Below are 21,624 nucleotides of genomic sequence, written 5' to 3' on the forward strand. Positions count from 1 at the left end.
CTAAGCTTAACAAGTAGCACATTCGTAGGTGATGAGCCCAATCCCGAGATCGGTTTTTAATAAATGCCGCGTTATTTCGACAATTTTTTAGACATTGATTGATTGAACGAAGACGATGGGAGAGTATACAACTTAAGAATTCAAAATTTTAAAATTATTATTTTAGCCATTTATATAATGTCTAATACAACTTAAATCCAATTTCGCTGCATATTTATTAATGCATCTTTTTAGATCTGTATTAGACATTATGCAAAAGGCCAAAATAATAATTTTAAAATTTTGAATCCTTAACTTGTATACTCTGTTTTAAACCTTATCTCATCCTGAAGATCAATGCCCCGTATGACTTTAACAGAGTATACAAATTAAGAAATCAAAATTTTATAGTTATAATTTTAGCCATTTGTATAATATCTAATACAGCTCTAAAAAGATGCATTAATAATGCATTAAAAAATTGATTTAAGTTGTATTAGACATTATACAAATGGCTAAAATAATAATTTTAAAATTTTGAATTCTTAAGTTGTATACTCTCCCATCGTCTTCGTTCAATCAATCAATGTCTAAAAAATTGTCGAAAAAACGCGGCATTTATTAAAAACCGATCTCCGCTTTATAACTGAGATGGGCTTTTGAAAGATGAATGCAGCGTTTTTTTTACATTTTTAGACATTGATTGATTGAACAAAGACGATAGGATTTCAACAGAGTATACAACTTAAGAATTAAAAATTTCAAAATTATTTATTTAGCCATTTGTAAAATGTCTAATACACCATTAAAACGATGCATTAATTAATATGCAGCAAAAATGGATTGAAGATAATTTGTTTTTCTTCTATGAAGGCCGTACCAACAAAAGCAAAATAATTAAATAAATAGTTGTATACTCTGTTCAGATTTCGCGAATGCCGCGCTTGTTATTCATAGCGTAAAAAATGTCGAAAAAACGCGGCATTATCTTTTAAGAACCCATCTCTGAAGATTCTAAAAAATGCTTCCTAATGCATCTATGTTTAGTGTGAAACTTGCTTAGTTAGAATAGGAAAAATGTCTTGGCCAAAATCAGAAGCAACTCATAATCATGCACAGTCAGCACTTCCAGACAAAGGGGTGCAATCAAAGGTTTGATTGCATGGCAGTGTGCGAAAAACTAATTTTAGGCTATGGCCTATAATAATTAGAGTTTTAAGTGCTTCCTGTCAAAGATAAATTGGAAACAAACGAGTTTGTACACTTTGGCGTTTGGGACTCCCGCGTTTGAACTGAAACCTTATAATAGATTAATAATGAACAAAATTTAATTTAATGCATTTATTATCGTTGTATAAAAATTTTAGGTAATCATTTCATATAAAATAATTTTACGTGTCAATAAAGATTAAAGGTCAAGTAACATATATATTACAATATAATACAGTATTAAAAAATCTATTATAAATATTTTTATACATATTACAATAATAACAGATCTTTTTAGACGTTAAATAAAAATTTCAGTTTTTTCATGTACAAAAGGGGAAAAGTTCTGTTAGGGTAATTTTGTTTACCATCAATGGAGAAGTTTATTAATTTATCTCCATTGTCTTATCCCTTAAGATCCCTGCGACCTTCCTCAAGAAAAGTTATCTGTAAATTAAAAAGAAGTTGGAACAAAAGTCCTAAAGATTTTATAAATTCTGTTTAATTTGCAAAATTAGTTTACATTAAAAATAAGGTCTCTACATTATTTCATGTTTATAATTGAATGCCCCTTTTAATGAGGTTAAGTTGAAATAAGACTGATATTTTATAAGCTATTTAACGCATCGGATTATAGACAGCTTTCCGCGAATATTAAAATGAAACGTGATAGTTTCAGCCCAAGGGTCCAAAGGCCCAGGCTAACAAAACTGGTATTAATTTTATTATATTTTATTTGATGTTCGTGGGAAAGTGTTTGTAATACAATGCTATACATGATTTTTCACGACTTAGTACCGGTTATAATCCAGCGGATATTAATCGGTTTCAAAGCCATTGTTTATAATATATTTTTCTTTTTGTCCATTGTTCTTCTAAGATTGTCTTGTTAGCTTCATAATAATCTGAAAAATAAATATAAATATTAAATAAAGGATCTAATTAAAGCTACTGTCAAATATTACTTATTAGCGGCTTCGCCCCTAGCCTCTAGGGGCTTTGCCCAAAGAGGTTTGATCAAACTAATTTTTCGTGTTTTAGATTTTTTCATTTTTTTTTTTTGGGGGGGGGGTTAAGGGTATTCCACCCCCCAAGAAAATAGTTATAAACCTTCCCGGGACCTATGAGAAGCTACCCTGTAAAGGAGAACCCGATCAGTTCAGCGGTTAGCGAGATCCTTTGCTACAAACAAACAGACAGACAAACAAACATCGTTCTACTTTGTATTATAGATACCTAAATCCTAAAGGGGGGGGGGGGGGCTCTTACCTTAAAACAAACAAACGAAAAACTACCCCATCTCCATATTTTCAAGTTTTAATAATAAGGAGTGTGGTTTCCGTGTTTCACAAGTCATTTTGAGGGGAAAATGATCAAATTAGTAAGATAATTTAGAAGTGGAATAGAAATAGAAAAAGGTTTATATATGGACCGACGACCAAGCTAATATAACTTGATTCACTTCTACAAGAGACAAAATCATTACTAAAATCGAAATATATCTTTTTGTCTTAAAATAGTGTATTTTTTAAAAAATAGGTTGAAAAACATACTAACTTTAAAATAAGAATTATAAAACCAAGAGCGAAAATATGCAAATACTATTAAAACATAAGTGCAGATAAACCATCCTACTCTCATTTATTTTATCACGAAATATCAATTTCACATTTAATAGATAGGTTAGATTAAGTTGGGTTCTTTAAAGCTAGGATTAGTTTAGGCTAATATGGTGGGTGGAATTCCAAAGGAACTTTTTTTTTAATTAGACCTTTTGGTTGCCTTGTAAAAGTTTAACATACATCCTATAAAATGAGGTAGTGAGATGTTTTTGTCTGTAGCTTTAGATTTAGATAACTGCTAAAACAATTAAAATCTCCATTTTAGGTGAGCTTCACATAAATCTTAAAATGGTTTTAGGCTATTTTATTTTTTCGATTAAAGTCTTGTGTTATTTATTTTTTTGGCTTTTTCAGACAATTCCTACCTATTCTAATACATATGTAGATAAAAAGCCACTATAAAAAATAACCTCCCCCCTACCAAAAATTTATATACTAATTTTTTCAAATCTAAAATGGTGGGGTCAATTTCAACCCAAACACCAAATCAAGTGCCCCTAGAGGCCTCTAAAGCCGAAGCCGCTAGTATTACAATATATAGATAGGTTAAATTAAAAGCATCATTAAAGTAGAATCAAAATTTAATGAAAACTGTAAGATTAATGATTTTCACTCAATTTACTTTCCATCTTTGTAAAGCAAGATTACCTGGGATCTATAGGGATAAGACAATGGTCGATGAATTGGTGTATAAACCCAATAATGTTACAGAAAATTAACCCTTCTTTAGATTACAATTATTGGTTAAAACATTTGGAAAATTTAATAAATCTAATTTTAATAAAAAGTCCCCAAAGTTGTTGATCAGCCATGAATAGCAAAACATTATTAGAAAACTTTGGGGACAAGTGTTAAAAAATTCCCCTCCCTGTCTGAAGATTACAAACAAGGGGCACCCCTAACCCCCCCCCAAAAAAAAAAATTTAACCAAAATTAAAATACTGGGGTCGACCCCCCCAAAAAAATTTTAAAAATTTTCTTCAAAATCTAAAACATGAAAAATTAGTTTGATCAAACCCCCTAGAGGCTAGGGGCGAAGCCGCTGGTACATACTAAAGTATGTCTGAGAACCGGCTCTAAACCAGCGGTTATTAATCGGTTTCAAAGCCATACTGGAAAAACACTATACCCTCATTTTAGAGTTGCAGTTCTATTTCTAATAAATTCTAAGCACTTCAAGTAGTTCAAAATAAATTTTGAATAAAAGATGGATATAGGTGGATTTATTGACGGGGGAAAATTTTGGGAATAGTCCCTTTCGTAACATAGCCACATAAGGGGCGATTCGTCGTATTTTTAAAATTGCTTTTTATAGGTTATTTTAGGTTAGGTTATATTGGGTCAGGTGATTGCCCCACAGGGTTAGGTAATTGGCCCCGCAGGGGCTAGAAATAGGAGAAAAGCTACTGTGAAAAATACGAAGTATCGCCCCATAAGGTGCGATGTTACGAAAGGGACTATACCCAAAATTTGTTGTCAATTAAGCTTGCTAATATAGACCTCATTTATTGGTTAGTTCGTTCATCAAGTAGGAGGAGAGAGTGGGATTGGGGGGGGGGGGGGGTTATCGTTATATTATCCAGCTGTGGGTTTTACTTTATTTCATGAAAGTAGTACATGAACTGAACATCTGTTGCAACATTCAAGTAATAATATGTATATCGATTATTTAAAATTATATTTTGAACAATATCGAATGCCTTTGTAAGGTCGAACTAACAATATAGATTAACAAAATGAGATTTTACAAGAAAATAGTCTAAATCCTTCGTATAACCCTGAAAAGTAGATCCAAATCGTTACAGCAGAAGTTAGCAAGATCTTAAGCTTCATTCGGACAGACAGACAAGTTATAGCTTACCTGTACAAACATAATAAATGCTAGTAGACAACAGGTGACTATATTAGCACCAGTTATAGCTGACTATAATACTATAACTATATAATAAAGCTGACTATATTACTATAACTATATAATATAGCTTACCTGTACTAACATAATAACTGCTATTAGACAACAGGTGACTATATTAGCATCAGTTATGGCTGACTATAATACTATAACTATATATAATAAAGCTGAATATATTACTATAACTGTATAATATAGCTTACCTGTACAAACATAATAAATGCTATTAGACAACAGGTGACTATATTAGCATCAGTTATGGCTGACTATAATACTATAACTATATATAATAAAGCTGAATATATTACTATAACTGTATAATATAGCTTACCTGTACAAACATAATAACTGCTATTAGACAACAGGTGACTATATTAGCATCAGTTATGGCTGACTATAATACTATAACTATATATAATAAAGCTGAATATATTACTATAACTCAAATTCAAATTCAAATATTTATTGGGACAAAACAACATATACATTTAATATTCAACATTCATAAATGGTATAACTGTATAATATAGCTTACCTGTACAAACATAATAACTGCTATTAGACAACAGGTGACTATATTAGCACCAGTTATAGCTGACTATAATACTATAACTATATATTATAGCTTACCTGTACAAACATAATAAATGCTATTAGACAACAGGTGACTATATTAGCATCAGTTATGGCTGACTATAATACTATAACTATATATAATAAAGCTGAATATATTACTATAACTGTATAATATAGCTTACCTGTACAAACATAATAAATGCTAGTAGACAACAGGCGACTATAACACCAATTATAGCTGGATGAAGCTGTATGGACGAGGTCAAAGCTTCTGAAACGGGACCGTCTAAAAATTAATAAATCTTTAGGGTAAAATTTCTAATTAGGGGTAAAAATACTCCCTTCCCATGGTAAATATTTATAGTGATTTACTCGGCTGCTTTTAGAGATAGGTGGCTGAACTGTGTGTTAAAAGTTAGCTGACCAAATAAGTTCTACTGTATAACATGCTTGGTCCTTCGGTCTGTCTGTCTGAATTTGTTATTACTTGGATCTTACACCAGATTTTCATGTTTTCTAAAAAAAAACTTTGTAGAGGGCTAAAATCTCCCCTTCTACTTGATAAATGAAATGATCAATGGACGACAGGGCAAGTAGCAATTTTTTCTCTATTATAGTATCCACGTATATTCTACAAAAAATTATTTTGAAATTCCTAATCTTAAATAGATCAATGCCATGGAGCCAAAAAATGTGTAGATTTCAATTCTGACAATCGGAAAATCAAACAAAATCTAATTTTTGAGTAAATTAAGTTAGATTTTTACATTAATGAACTGTGAATGTAAATCTCACCGATAACATAGATACCCCTTTGTTGTCTGCCATGGTACTTGAGTTGGTCATTCTTATAGAACTCATCTTGCGTCTGTCCTGTGGCCCAGATCAAGTGGAGGCGTCCCTGAAAAAAATATAAATAATCAGCTGAGATAACCGCCATCTTGATTTTGATCTATTTAGAGTTACGCCAATGCGGCTGAATTGGGAATAAGCCGCGCGGATGGGAGCGGCAGCTTTTTCCTACAATTTACTGGAATGCATGATCAGCTGTTCTAGCCACCATCTTTGAATAAAACAGAGTATACCTGGATTGTATGATCAGCTGTTCCAGTCGCTGTTCACGCTGCCATCTTTGAATAAAACAAATAGAGTATACCTGGAATGCATGATCAGCTGTTTCAGTCGCCATCTTTGAATAAAACAAACAGAGTTTACCTGGAATGCATGATCAGCTGTTCCAGCCGCCAACTTCTTGGTGAACCTCATAACAGTGTTGCCATCCTGTTTCCACACATCTCCACTCAACAAGTCATCCTCCCCACCCTAAAGATAAAGGTTTATGTAGAGAATTAATATAGGTTAGCATCATAAGATAAAGTTAATTTAAACAACTACAAAGAATTCGGTTTTCACCAATAAAATGATGAATTATATAGGTTATAGTTGCTTTGTTTCTAGTCACTAGGAGATGTTAGGGAGGGGGATAATTAATTAAAATAGCCTAAAACCATCCCAAAACTTTTATAAAGCTAACCTGAAGAGTACAACAAATTATCATGTATTAAGTTTCAGACAAAAAAAAACTTAATTCTACTTTATGCTTGAGGATATTTGCATAAATTGAGCAGCTTTAATTGTTTGAATTTTGTAATTTTAATCCTAATTTCAACATAACCGTCTCGTTGATGTATACCAGGGATAAGGGATATTTGGGCCAAAATCTATGGGGAAAAAAGCCAAGAAGTTACTGTTTCCTAATTCTTACATATTCCTTTAAATCTATAAATGGATATACTTTTACTTGGCTCTTACACCAATTCTAATAAAGTGAAAGTTGTATCGGGCATGAATAGCGGTCCCACCAACCTCCCTTTTACCTTATCCCCTCCACTCCTACTGGATGAACGAACTGACGGGGAAATAGCAACCTAAATTTACGACAATTTTCCCCCGTCACAACATCCAAATATATTCTACATCAATTTATCTATGTAGTAAGGCTTAAGAAACACTAATTTCGAGGCTATGCTAAGTTATATAGTATATTGCCCATTGGAATGAATTTACCAAATATTGGCCTTCAATTGGATATTTTGGAAACATACAAACCTTATACTACAAAAAACAATTATTAAAGTTCTTTTGCGCTGGGCCTCTAGGGGTATAAATAGAGGGGAAACCCTGAACTTAGGGAAAAAAAGAAAGACTAGGGCATGGAAGGTATAGGCCACACGGGGTTAGGGCCACCCCCGCAGGAATTAGGCATAGGAAAAAAACTGCCTTACAATCCTTATTTTAAATTCATTGAAAATGATAATTTTATTTAAAATTTATATATCCCCTTTTCCTGTGGGTCTAATTTTAAATTAATGTTTAAATCTGTTCTTTTCACTGAAGTTAATTAAGTCTGCGCATTTTTAAATAGTTTATTTCGTGAATTTAATTATGTTCCTTTATCAAAATAGTGTATACTACAAGCTTAAACAGTTTATGCATAATTAATTTTTAAAGATTTAATTAAATTTTTTTTATGCAAAAGTGTGTTTTATATTTCCAGTTTGGCTACGAAACCGATTAATAATCTCTGGATTAAAACCAGTTCTCAGCTATAATGAAAAATCATGTATATCATCGCATTACAGACAATTTTCACGTATCTTAAAGATGATATTGAAAATCATAAAATCAATACCAATTTGTAAGCCCAGGCCTTCGGCCCCTCGGGTCTAACAAAACTGGTTTTAATCTTAAATTTTTTTTAATATCCGCAGAAAGCTACGATGCGATAAAAAACTTTTCTTATATTTAATTTTTTCTCTAATTTTTTATGTTTTTTATCTCTTTATCAACAGAAAATTAACCATACCATTAATTAAGTTTTTAAAAATTATAACTTATATATTATAAATAATATTGTATATAAATATAATGACAGACAAACAAACATCCTATTAATGATATTAAATGAAAAATTACCCAAAAAGAATCCACTCTAGGAGTAGATTTATCTCTTGTATATAAATAGGGGCCTCTAGGGGCTCTTAAGGTTAAAAAGGGTTTAAGAAATAAATAAAATTAGTTTCTTGGGAAAAATAGTTAAAACCTTCCTTAGACCTTGGATCATAAGCTACAAAGAGGACCCATTTCGGTTCAGCGGTTAGCGAGATCCTTCGTTACAGACAAAAAAAAACCTTGCTACTTTATATAATAGGATAGTGACAGACAAACAAACCTCCTAATACTCAAAATAAATGAAAATATTACCCAAAAAGAATCCACTCTAGGAGTAGACCTATCTCTTGTATAGAAATCTCTAATCCAACCTCTACCGTTCTATTACAGATCATCATAATTTATTAATTTTTTATAATAAAAATAACATTTTGATTTAGATAATGAGATTTTATAGCCTTATTTCTTGATTGTTGGGGTGGGGGTTTCTGTGCTCTACTAGGAAACCGAGGGAAACCGCCCACAATTCAAGTATTTAAAAAATATTTAGACTAATTTAAACACTAGGAACTCTGTATCAATGGATATAGAAGACGTGTATAATTATGACAGAGGGAATTATGTCGTCAGTTTACAGTTTAGGTTGCTTCAATAGCCCTTATTTATTAATCATTAAGAAGAGAGGGGGTGGATGGGGGGTATCCTTATATTAGCCAGCTGGAATAAACATTTTATCAGTATATTCAAGAATATCTCACAATATCCACGTATTCTATGTATATGAATTTTAAATAAAAAAATAAAATTATGATAAATCCTGCCTTAGCAAACCCAATAACCATATCTGTACAGTCCATGGCGTGGAAGTCATTCCCTCTGGGTGCCGGCGCATCCTCCGGGAACTTTTGGCAGGTCTTGGTGGAGTCCGCCGGCCGCCAGCCGAGGCCAACCCAACTCTGACTGGCGAATTCGGCCACAACCTCTACCTAAATCAGAGATAAGGTTCATTAATAAAAAAAAAATTATCTACAGCATGAACCATAAAATGAGGTGTTTAGAAACTTTTGACTTAAAAATCTCCATTGATATATTCTTTTTAAAAATTTTATTTCTTTTTCTTGTGTAAAATTGTATAGAGAACAAGAACAATGCTACTTTTGGTGATACATTAAGAAATAAGGACTGTAAATCCTTTTAAAAATTCTTTTTATAGGTCATGCTGTATGTAACTCATTTCGTCTGTAAGACCATAAATAACGCTATTTGGATAATGCAGGGATTTATAGGACAATTTAAGATAAATTAATCAAGCCTCAGTTACAGTAAACAATATCTATTTGGTAGAGATAATACAAAGGTATTTTATTAGGCAAGATTTTATGATGGTCTTTATTATTATAAAGAACTATAAAAATAACCATATGATGCCAGATAATTTTAGAATAGAAATCCACTATAAACAAGAATGACAACATTCATAAAAGCGAAATCTGAAACGGTAGGACAAACGAACGTTAAAACTTGTAGGATATCAAAAATAAATAATCAGGATATAAATGTAAAAGTATAAACAAAATTGTAAGTAAATTTGTTGCAAAACTGCTTAAATACATGATATTGTTTAAGGAAATACTTACATTTTTAGGACTTGATTATAGAGATGCTTCCTATATATAAATATTGTATCTTGTCGTAATGGGTATCAGTATACCAAAACTCAGATGAATCAGATAATTTTAACGTACAAAAATTTGTTGTCAAAAAAGTAAAAAATCAGCATGTTTAAAATGGACATACGTACTTTCTGGTAACGATTAAAGAGTTGCTGCGGACGAACGGACCGACCCTAATTGTAGAAAGGCTTCACTTTTAAATACTTTACATAAGATAAATATAAGGCTAAATCATATAATAATTTCATTGTCTAGCCTCAGATTTAAGATTAACATTATAAATCTTTTAAAATCTCTCTTTGTAATTATTTATTTAACTAAATGGTTTTTAAATTATTATAAGAGGTTTTTTAAAGTTCTAATTTGAATAAAAGTCAAATGTTTTTTGTCTGTCTGAGTTACTTTTCTAGATTAATTTTCTTAATAAAAATGATTAACGCCTGAAGGTAAGGGCATATTAATAAAATTGTAATGTAGGTACAATAAATATGGTAGATCTCGGATTCTTAATCTGTAAATTGGACCAAACTGTTGAGAAACAATCCGGTCATGTTATTGGTGAAATGTGTATATATTTTCGTATACAAATGGGCAGTTATTTTCATCTATATATAGAAGTCAGGTATAGATATTTGATTTTTTTAGGATAAAAGCTTTCATGATATTATATCGTCCAAAATTTCGTCGCTCGTTTTATTGGAACGAATCATATGTGACTAGACATAAAAAATATGTTCGTCTGTTAGAAATTCCTTTTTCAGTTGAAAGGATTATTTTGTCTGACAGTCCATCTAGTCTTATACATCTGTTAATTAACTAGTGAGTACGCCCTTTGCCTCTAGGGGCATCTAATGTATAGGGAGGAGGAGAGGGAGGTTATTAGTGTGTACCTGTTAAAACCTCTTCAGAAATTATTAATTGGAAGGGGGGGGGGAGTTTACCCTCTTACTTTTCACGCCATCGAATAGCGGATTTATCTATTTTCATCTTTTGAGACATTAAATTAATTATTTATTCAACTAACAGATTAGCGGGGAAAATTTTAACATATGCAAATTAAACAAATGAAATACCTAAAATCTAAATACCCATTAATTTAGCTAATCTTAAAATTGTCTAAAGAAAAATAGAAATTAGTGGCTAACAACCAACCAGTCCCCAAAATTGTTAAGCCAACGAATAAGAAAACGTTATTATAAGACTTTGGGGACTAGTGTAAAAACAGCCCAACAACCCCAGCACAAGATTACAAACCTTATCAGTGTCCACAATTTTCCACATTATTTTTCTACTCGAACTTCCTGCGATTTGCAGGGTATATTTAGTTAATGGATTTATTCTTACTTGGATGTTATACTAGATTTTTATGTACTCTAATAATGTGAAACTTGTAGCGGGCTAAAATAACTATTCCCCACTCTACTCCTTTTACCCCATCTCCTCCCCTCCTACTAGATGTTAGCAATCTAAATTGAAGACAATTTTTACCCTATCAATATGTCCACTCATTATATCCTACATCCATTATTTATAAATATAGCCTGCCTGTATCAACAGCTGTATACGTTGTAGCGTCATATCCGCCCCTCCCCTCATCTGTCCAGCTAACTATCTTCTTACACCCAGCTCCTGTATAAAGATATAATAATAAACAGCTGTATATATACGTAGCTGTGTCATATCCGCCCCTCCCCTCATCTGTCCAGCTAACCATCTTCTTACAGCCAGCTCCTGTATAAAGATATAATAATAAAACAGCTGTATGTATACGTAGCTGTGTCATATCCGCCCCTTCCCTCATCTGTCCAGCTAACCATCTTCTTACAGCCAGCTCCTGTATAAAGATATAATAATAAAACAGCTGTGAATACGTAGCTGTGTCATATCCGCCCCTCCCCTCATCTGTCCAGCTAACTGTCTTCTTACAGCCAGCTCCTGTATAAAGATATAATAATAAAACAGCTGTGAATACGTAGCTGTGTCATATCCGCCCCTTCCCTCATCTGTCCAGCTAACTATCTTCTTACAGCCAGCTCCTGTATAAAGATATAATAATGAAACAGCTGTATGTATACGTAGCTGTGTCATATCCGCCCCTCCCCTCATCTGTCCAGCTAACTATCTTCTTACAGCCAGCTCCTGTATAAATATATAATAATGAAACAGCTGTATGTATATACGTAGCTGTGTCATATCCGCCTCTCCCCTCATCTGTCCAGCTAACCATCTTCTAAAAGCCAGCTCCTGTATAAGGATATAATAATGAAACAGCTGTATGTATACGTAGCTGTGTCATATCCGCCCCTCCCCTCATCTGTCCAGCTAACTGACTTCTTACAGCCAGCTCCTGTATAAAGATATAATAATGAAACAGCTGTATATACGTAGCTGTGTCATATCCACCCCTCCCTTCATCTGTCCAGCTAACTATCTTCTTACACCCAGCTCCTGTAAAAAGATATAATAGATAGATTACGATGTCGCGTCTTTAAAAAATAAATAATAATTTATCGCATTGTATTATAGGCAGGAAAGATTATAAGATTAAAAACAGTTTTGTTAGACCCGAGGGGCCGAAGGCCCAGGCTAACGAAACTGGTACTAATTTTACGACGTATCTGACTGACGGACATTTTGAATTAAATAGCAGCTTCGCTTCTATAATATGTAGACTTCTATTTGAGACGTACGGGTATAACTATACAAAGTCTTTGCTTTAAATAAATGCAAAGATAAAAATTTAATTACCATAAAATCCTTTCTGACAAAAGCAAGCTTTTTCCTCAAACAAAGCATTGTTCAGAATCTCACATTTTCCCTGAATATATATTAATTTAAAATTAGTCGTGGTGGGGCCTAATACTAAAAACAATCTGGTATTGTCTGTTTCGTGATATCGCCTCTTAAAGGGCGTTTCGTCGTATTTTCACAGTAGCTTTTAATAGGTTATTTTAGGTTAGGTAAATTTTAGTGATTGCCCCGCAGTGTTAGAGTCCCCCGCATGTGAAAATACGACGAAACGCCCTTTAAGAGGCGATATCACTTAGTTTTAGACATTCTGCAGCTATAGCAACTAATAAGGCGACTGATTGAAGCTGGTTGATGAAAAAAAGACTGTAGCTGCCAATTTTACACTATCATGTAATACACTTTTTAGTTTTTTTTTTAAATTTCGCAGCCCGCAGTTCTAAACTTTAGCGGCTTCCTAGCCCTGTATTTAATCTTGACACTTTTGTTTTCCTTAATCTTATAAAATGGTTTGGAAAGTTTAAGTATTTTATGTTTAGCTCTTAAAACTAGAGAACATTTTTTATAATCAACTATATAATTTAAATAATATAATAAATGACGTCATGCAATACAAATGACCAATGATAGGCCCGTTATATATTTTAGCATTGGTCAATTATAATGTATATCATTGGGCATTGGTATTGTATGATTCTTATTGTATTGTAATTTGGTATTGTAATTTCTTATTAGGTACTGTAAGCTGCTTCATATTTTTTTTGATTTTATTATCCGTGGAAAATTACCTGTCCACAGTCGGCATCCGTATCACATTCCGTCTGATACTGGCAGAGGTCGCCAGCAAACCCCTTGTCACAGGTACATCTAGCTGACTGCTGGCGGCCATGACCGCTACAGGCTGGAGCCGTCACCTGGTCGGCGGCCACCAGGGATATTTCGCTGCAGGACCGGAATTGGTAGGTTTGGCCCCATTCTGTTGCCTATAATAAAAATTTATTCTCATAATAAAGAACTGTCTTTTATGGTTGATACTGGTTTTTAGTAGCAATTACATGTTTGCCAGCAAAACACCTTTATCCTTTACTCTTCAATTCTTAGGTTAACATATTTACAAAAAATCCCCACAGTTTTATCACTATGTCTGTCTTAAAAAGTGTATTTGCTTTGGGAAGATTTATAGCTTAAAGTTTGCTTAATATAATGATATTCATTATATAGAAAGCCGTAACTCAAATTAATATACCCATAAAACAGGGTGTCACAAATTTAAGTACATCTCATTAAATAAGTAATTTACATTGTTAACAGGGTGCCTCAATTTAAGTTACCTGTCTTAGTAATAGTAATGTACATTGTTGACAGGATGTCTCAAATTAAATTACCTGTCTTAATAGTAGTAAAGTACATTTTTGACAGGGTGTCTCAAATTAAATTACCTGTCTTGATAGAAGTAATTTACATTGTTGACAGGGTGTCTCAAATTAAATTACCTGTCTTAATAGTAGTAATGTACAATGTTGACAGGGTGTCTCAAATTAAATTACCTGTCTTGATAGAAGTAATTTACATTGTTGACAGGGTGTCTCAAATTAAATTACCTGTCTTAATAGAAGTAATTTACATTGTTGACAGGGTGTCTCAAATTAAATTATCTGTCTTTAAAGAAGTAATTTACATTGTTAACAGGGTGTCTCAAATCAAACTACCTGTCTTAATACAAGTAATGTACATTGTTGACAGGATATCTCAAATTAAATTACCTGTCTTTAATAGTAGTAATGTACATTGTTGACAGGGTGTCTCAAATTATATTTCCTGTCTTAATAGTAGTAATGTACATTGTTGTCAGGGTGTCTCAAATTAAAGTACCTCTCTTTAAAGAAGTAATTTACATTGTTGCCAGGGTGTCTCAGGCAAAGTTATGAATTGTGTTTTTTTTTAATTACCTGTCTTAGTAGTAGTAATGTACATTGTTGACAGGGTGTCTCAAATTAAATTACCTGTCTTAGTAGTAGTAATGTACATTATTGACAGGGTGTCTCAATTTAAATTACCCGTCTTAATAGTAATAATTTACATTGTTAACAGGGTGTTTCAAATTAAATTACATGTCTTAATAGAAGCAATGTACATTATTGACGGGGTGTTTCAAATCAAATTACCTGTCTTAACAATAGTAATGTACATTGTTGACGGGGTGTTTCAAATCAAATTACCTGTCTTAATAATAGTAATGTACATTGTTGACAGGGTGTCTCAGGCAAAGTAATAACTTGTGATTGTTGAAATTTATTTTGAGTTTCCCAATCTTGTAATAGATCCTCAGTTTTTCCATCTCTAAATATTAATAAAGATGTTTTTTTGGTAATTGGATATTTCTAAAATTAATACTTTTAGTAAACACTTTAAACTTTGTCGAATCGTGTTGTTTTTGTAGACAGCTTTCAGCAGATATTAAAATGAAAACTAGAGCCCAGGAACCTGCCAGGGCTATCAAAACTGGTATTAATTTTAAGATTTTCATTTTAATATACGTGAAAATTGTCTGTAATACGATACTATAGTTGATAGTTCAGTAAGATTGAAAACTGGTTCTAATCAAGGTGATATTAATCGGGTTTGAAGCCATACTTGAAAAATATTAAATTGCGTAATGAAGATATTTACATTAGCTTAGGTCCTTTAAAAATAGTGAAAGATCAAGTCTTATAAATTTCCTAGGATAACCTAAGAGATTAATCTTAACTCTGAGGCTAGACTACTTTGTAGAATATATATGGCAGGCAGGTAGTGTCTACAAATCAAAATCTCACCTCATTATTTGAAGTTTAATACCACCCCCGTGGGGGTAACCCAAGTGCCAGGTTACATTCAACTAAAAAGTATAAAACAAGGATGAAAACATATAATAGTTTCATAGCTGTGTAACATTTAATACCACCCCCGTGGGGGTAACCCAAGTGCCAGGTTACATTCAACTAAAAAAATATGAAACATGAATGAAAACATATAATAGTTTCATAGCTGTGTAACATTTAATACCACCCCCGTAGGGGTAACCCAAGTGCCAGGTTACATTCAACTAAAAAAATATGAAACATGAATGAAAACATATAATAGTTTCATGGCTGTGTAACGTTTAATACCACCCCCGTAGGGGTAACCCAAGTGCCAAGTTACATTCAACTAAAAAATATAAAACAAGGATGAAAACATCTAATATTGTCGTAAATATGTAAAGTTTAATAAACCCCACCCTAGCCCCCCCTAACCCGGGGGTAACCCAAGTGCCAAGTTACATTCAACTAAAAATTATAAAACAAGGATGAAAACATCTAATAGTATCGTAGCTATGTAAAGTTTAATACCGCCCCCGTGGGGGTATCCCAAGTGCCTGGTTACATTTAACTAAAAAGTATAAAACAAGGATAGAAACATCTAATAGTATCGTAGCTATGTAAAGTTTGATATACCCCCCCCCCAGTGGGGGTAACCCAAGTGCCAAGTTACATTTAACTAAAAAGTATAAAACAAGGATGAAAACATATAATAGTTTCGTAGCTATGTAAAGTTTAATACCCCCCCCCCCCCCCAAGCCCCTCACACCCACCCCCCAGGGGGGGGGGAGGTAACCCAAGTGCCAAGTTACATTCAACTAAAAAGTATAAAACAAGGATAAAAACATCTAATATTATCGTAGCTATTTAAAGTTTTAAAAACCCACATACACACCCCTGGGGGTAACCCAAGTGCCAAGTTATATTCAACTAAAAAGTATAAAACAAGGATGAAACATCTTATAGTATCGTTGCTATGTAATATTTAATACCCCCCCCCCCCAAGCCCCCCACACCCACCCCCGTGGGGGTAACCCAAGTGCCAGGTTATATTCAACTAAAAAGTAAAAACAAGGATGAAAACATATAATAGTATCGTAGCTATGTAAAGTTTAATAAACACCACCCTAGCCCCCCCACACCCATCCCCATGGGGGTAACCCAAGTGCCAGGTTACATTCAACTAAAAAGTAAAAACAAGGATGAAAACATACAATAGTATCGTAGCTATGTAAGGTTTAATACCACTCCCGTGGGGGTAACCCAGATGCCAGGTTAGATTAAACTAGAAGTATAAAACAAGGATGAAAACATCTAATATTATCGTAGCTATATATTGTTTAATACCACCCCCCTCCCCCTCCCCAACACCCAACCCTGTGGGGGTAACCCAAGTGCCAAGTTACATTCAACTAAAAAGTATAAACAAGGATGAAAATATCTAATAGTATTATGCTATGTAAAGTTTAATACCACACCCCTCCCCCTCCCATAGATTAATTTTTGTCACTGGTTAGCTTAAAATTCTAGGGAGAAACAATTAGTTGTTAAAATGTTTGGACACTCAACTTACTGAACCAACCAATAAAAATTTAATAACGTTCCCAAAGTTGTTAAGCATACGAAAAAAAATATAAAACTTTGGGGACTAGTATTATTAACAGACTAATGTCTCCTCCCTCCACGGGATGCGCCACTAACCTGATCTCCGGCTACAAGCTGGGTACGTTCTGTCCCAGGATTCATTCCACAACTACCAACAGTTCTAAAAAAAACAGAATAATGCTAGATCCAGGAACCTTGTTATAATCCCAGGAAACAATCGATACCAGCAATATTTCACTATGAACTGTACTTGACCCTGATTATATTAATAAGTAGCGCAGCTATAACTAGTTGCGATATGCTAATGTCTAACTAGTTGCGATAACTCTCAGCTACAGAATTAAATCCACAACTACTAACAGTTCTTAAACAAGAATAATGATAGATCCAGGAACTTAGTAATAATCCCAGGATCCAGGAAGCAATTGTTACCAGCAATATTTCACTATGAATTGTACTTGATTCTGATTATTTACATAAGTAGCGGAGCTATAACAAGTTTAAATATGTTTTTATTGTATTATTTTATGACCCTGGCTACTATTTATGTTGTCATCCTTGTTTTTGCCAGGGATAAGGGATGGGAAACCTGACCAAAAATTAGGTCTCAGCCTCCTTTTAAAAGTGATGGGGCAACTTTTCTTTTTTGCCTATAAAATCAACTCATTTCCCCCAGTTCCTCATTGGCTGTAGGCCAATATCCAATAGCCTGAAACTTGCTTTTAGAATTAACCAATTAATTAATAACAAACGCGTCCCCCAGTTCATTATTGGCTAAATTAATTCAACCAAACATAAATTTCTGCTATTAGAAAGACAACAATGGAAACTTTCTGCTATTAGAATGACAACAATATATATGACGTTCAATCACATCAACTTATTATTAAATTTACACATTAATAAATGTCCATATAGCAAAACATAAATTGAGAGATCGTTTTTTGAAGACTGAGTAGGATTCAACATTTTATACTTTAGAACAATGTGAAAAACTCATGTCTTTAGACAATTTAAAAGTTACATTTCATGTGGAATTGATAACCCATCTAAATGATCACAAATACAAAACTAGTTCAATATGTAAATAAAAGTGTACTGTGTTTTGTTAAAAAAAAATTTCATTAATCTTGGTAAAAATTATTGCACACTTAATTGAACTTTTCTGTTAATATTTAACGTAAAATAAATTTTTTTTTTAAATTCTTAATTTATATGTTTGCTATGGAACAATTAGTTGATAGAATGTTACCCATGTACTTATTCAATTCTACTTAATTTATTTATTAAACTGTTTTTAAACTATTTTTGAATGGGGGGTCAAAAATATACTAGGACACCTATAGAATCAGACTGCAGAGCCCAAATTTGAATTAAGTCCCCAATAAACTTTTTTTGGGGGATTTAAAAATTAATTTTTACTGTTGCTCTGGTCATTTTTACCAGATCAAAGGGTCTTTTTTTACTTCGTGTAATATTGTAACTTAGTGAACAATTTTATACAATTCACTTTATACTGATACAATAAAAAAAACATTACTCTGTTCAATGGAAATATTTTTTTTTCTAAAAACAATTAATTTCATTGAAAAATTTGACATAATACAATAAAAAACATAATGCTGAATTTAAACCAATTAGAAATTAGAATTTCCGAAAGAGTGTTTTCACAAAGTGACTTATTTCAAACGTAGTTAAATAATTTTATTTAATAAAAATGAAAAGAATGAAAACCCTACTCATAAAAGATACATACTTTTTAAAAATATTTTTAAAAATATGTTTGAATAATCTTATTTTATATCATATTTGTATATGTGACAAATATAAATTTGTTGTATTGCATAAACATTTGTTGTCATCTTAATTTATTTAACCCTTTACAGCCAATTTTTATGTGTTTTAATGTATAATAAACATGAAACATTTTTATGTTAATTCATTGATATATTGTAAAAAATTAATTTTTAATTAGTATTGATAGATAAAATCAAAAGACCTAACTTTACTGTATACTAGCATACAATATTTACGAAGCAAGACACTCTAAAAGCTGAGTATTTTACCTACAAAGGGAAGAAACATCACGATTCAGTAAAAATTATTTAATCCATAGTAAAAAATAAACTTTAAAATCCTAATAAAAATTGATGTGGGCAATTGTTCTCATTTTTGGCTTTGCAGTATGATTCTACAGATGTCAAAGTATATTTTTAATATACCTTTTAAAAATAGTTTAAAAACAGTTTAAAGCTGGGGAGCTAAAGCGGTGTTTATTTCTATATACAAATTTTGGGGTGAAGTAGATCCCCCCTTAAAATGTTTGAAAATAAATCAGATTTAACCATCTCAAAAAAAACTTTTTTTTAAACGGGGGGGGGGGGGGGTTGGCGAAGTAATAACGGGATTCTACTTAAAGCCACTAACATATTGGTTCTTTGAAAAGTTTTTATTATATTTTATGATAGGTGAAATCAACTACCTGAATTCTATTCTATACTTTTTTTCTTTGCATTCATATAATAGCTATTTCATCATTGTTCATAGTTTTCAAATCTAACTACTGCGTCATCCCGAAACTAGTTTTTTAGGCCTAGTTGGAAAATAGGCCTGGAATAATATTTTCTTACGTTTCCCATCCCTTATCCCTGGTTTTTGCAAAGAAATACTTTTTTTTTAATAAAATGTAATAGAAATTAGTTAGCCAACTTTAACAATTTACACGTCTTAAATAAAGGTTAACTTTTTTTTGGCAATTTCCCTTCAATTGCATTGCCAAGCTCTAACCCTCCCCCCCAAAATTTCTTTTTAAAAAATAAATTGAAAATAATAGGAGCAGTAGTTTTTCGCCTGTTTGTTACTTATATTAGGTTATATTGGGTACTTGGCAGCCCTGCAGTGTTATGGCAACGCAGGTACAGGTCAACCCTAAGGGTTGACATAGACAAAATAGTCATCTTCTTATTTTAAAAATAAGGGGGTGCTGCATAGGCACTTTGAGGGAAAGCACAACTTTTACTTTATTATCTATGCATGTTTAAACAGGTGCATTGTTTAGGCTATTAAGTTGTACAAATTTCTAGGGGCGATTTCTCTTGGGGGGTTGGTGGTACCATCCCCCAAAATAGTTATACCTTCCTAGGTCCTGTAAAGGAGAACCATATCGGTTCAGCGGTAAGCGAGATCCTTCAGTACAGACACAGACAGAGATCCTGTTACTTTTATATAAAGATCAATTTAAGGTTAGAATGGTCTTCTTTGTATTTGTAAGAAATGAGGGTGGGTGTAAGGTTCTACTAATGGTATAATGGAAATAATATAAGAAAATAATATACGTAGGTAAAGTTTAACTTTTTATACAGATCTAACAAGGATGACAGTTTTCAAATCAACTAAACAACCAAAAGAGTAAAAATAATTTTACTGGAGGACTGATTATACATATATATGAAAGTAACAGAATGTTTAATTGTCTTTGTGTTTGGGTTTCTGTGTTTAGCGAAGGATCTCGCTAACCGCTAAACCGATATGGTTCTCCTTTAAAGTGAAGCTTCTCATAGGAAGGTTTATGTATTTGGGTAGATTATCTCAACCATCTAAGAGATAGTACCCATAGAGAAAAAAAAATCCCAACTTGGTGGTCATTTTTTTTTGGGGGGGGGGGGGTGAAGAGGGAAGCTGTTTATTACACTAGTCCCCAAAGTTTAATAATGCTTTTTATTCGCTGGCTTAACAAATTTAGTTACTTTTATTGAATTTTGATTGGTTGGTTCATTAAGTTGAGTGTCCAAACGTTCCAACCACTAATAGTAATCTAAAGGATGGGGGGTAATTTTGTTTATTATAATTGTGGTTATATATCAATTTGTCGGCCATTGTTTTATCCCATTAGATCCCTGGTATCAAATATTACCTGAAACTATCCAAGAAGTCTAGATCATATTTCCTAGCTGGCGGATATTTAAGTGCCACGTGAGACCAGGCACTTGCCCACAGACACGAAAATATTACAAGTAAAGGATACATTATTCTACAATATTGTTATATAAATATTCAAAGCGTAGATAATCTGAAAATAAATATTTATTTAATTTGATGTATGTAATTAACATTAAGGAAACATGGGGGGGGGGGGGAATATCATACTAGTACCCAAAGTTTTAAGATCATATTACCTCATTAATTAACCTATGCACCTTGGGGACTTTACTGAAATCCTGATTGGTTGGTACAAATAAGAGTGTCAAAACTATTCCACGAATAATTTCTTATCTACAGAAAGAGAAATTTTGTTTCTCGTAATTGGGGGTGAAAATTATCGTCGAACAAGAAACCGTGAGTATACATCATGGCTTGCATAGGTTCACAAAAATTGTCTTCAGAAAAAAAAACTCTAGCCCTAATAAGGTAAAGAGTAAAACTATAAGATATTTAAACAAGTGCGAGAAATGTATAGTAATTCATAAAAATGACACATTTAATAGTTATTTCTCGCATCGTATTATAAA

At 32.6% G+C, this 21,624-nt stretch overlaps 1 protein-coding gene across 2 annotated transcripts; it reads right to left on the reverse strand.

Annotated features, from left to right (window-relative positions):
- Positions 1 to 1,305: 1,305 nt before the first annotated feature.
- On the reverse strand, positions 1,306 to 21,187 carry LOC145315697 (uncharacterized). 2 transcript variants are annotated; one of them, XR_013878118.1, is made up of 15 exons: positions 21,030 to 21,187; positions 17,213 to 17,276; positions 15,488 to 15,549; positions 14,891 to 15,011; positions 13,460 to 13,654; positions 12,672 to 12,741; positions 11,469 to 11,552; positions 11,178 to 11,224; positions 9,072 to 9,236; positions 8,563 to 8,631; positions 6,514 to 6,621; positions 6,094 to 6,199; positions 5,481 to 5,584; positions 1,955 to 2,093; positions 1,306 to 1,802 (listed from the first exon to the last, which is right to left on the reverse strand). XR_013878118.1 is itself a non-coding variant. In XM_080155724.1 (14 exons), exons 1-14 carry the CDS (start codon positions 21,140 to 21,142, stop codon positions 2,064 to 2,066), a joined length of 1,338 nt encoding a protein of 445 aa, XP_080011850.1. In that variant the 5' UTR covers positions 21,143 to 21,187; the 3' UTR covers positions 1,306 to 2,063. The 2 variants fall into 2 exon arrangements, 1 of the variants encoding a protein (XP_080011850.1); XM_080155724.1 differs by having other exon boundaries at positions 1,306 to 2,093.
- Between the last annotated feature and the right edge of the window lie 437 nt (positions 21,188 to 21,624).

This window comes from Acartia tonsa, chromosome 4 (assembly GCF_053477335.1).
Source record: "Acartia tonsa isolate MP-2025a chromosome 4, ASM5347733v1, whole genome shotgun sequence".
NCBI classification, from domain to species: Eukaryota; Metazoa; Arthropoda; class Copepoda; order Calanoida; family Acartiidae; genus Acartia; species Acartia tonsa.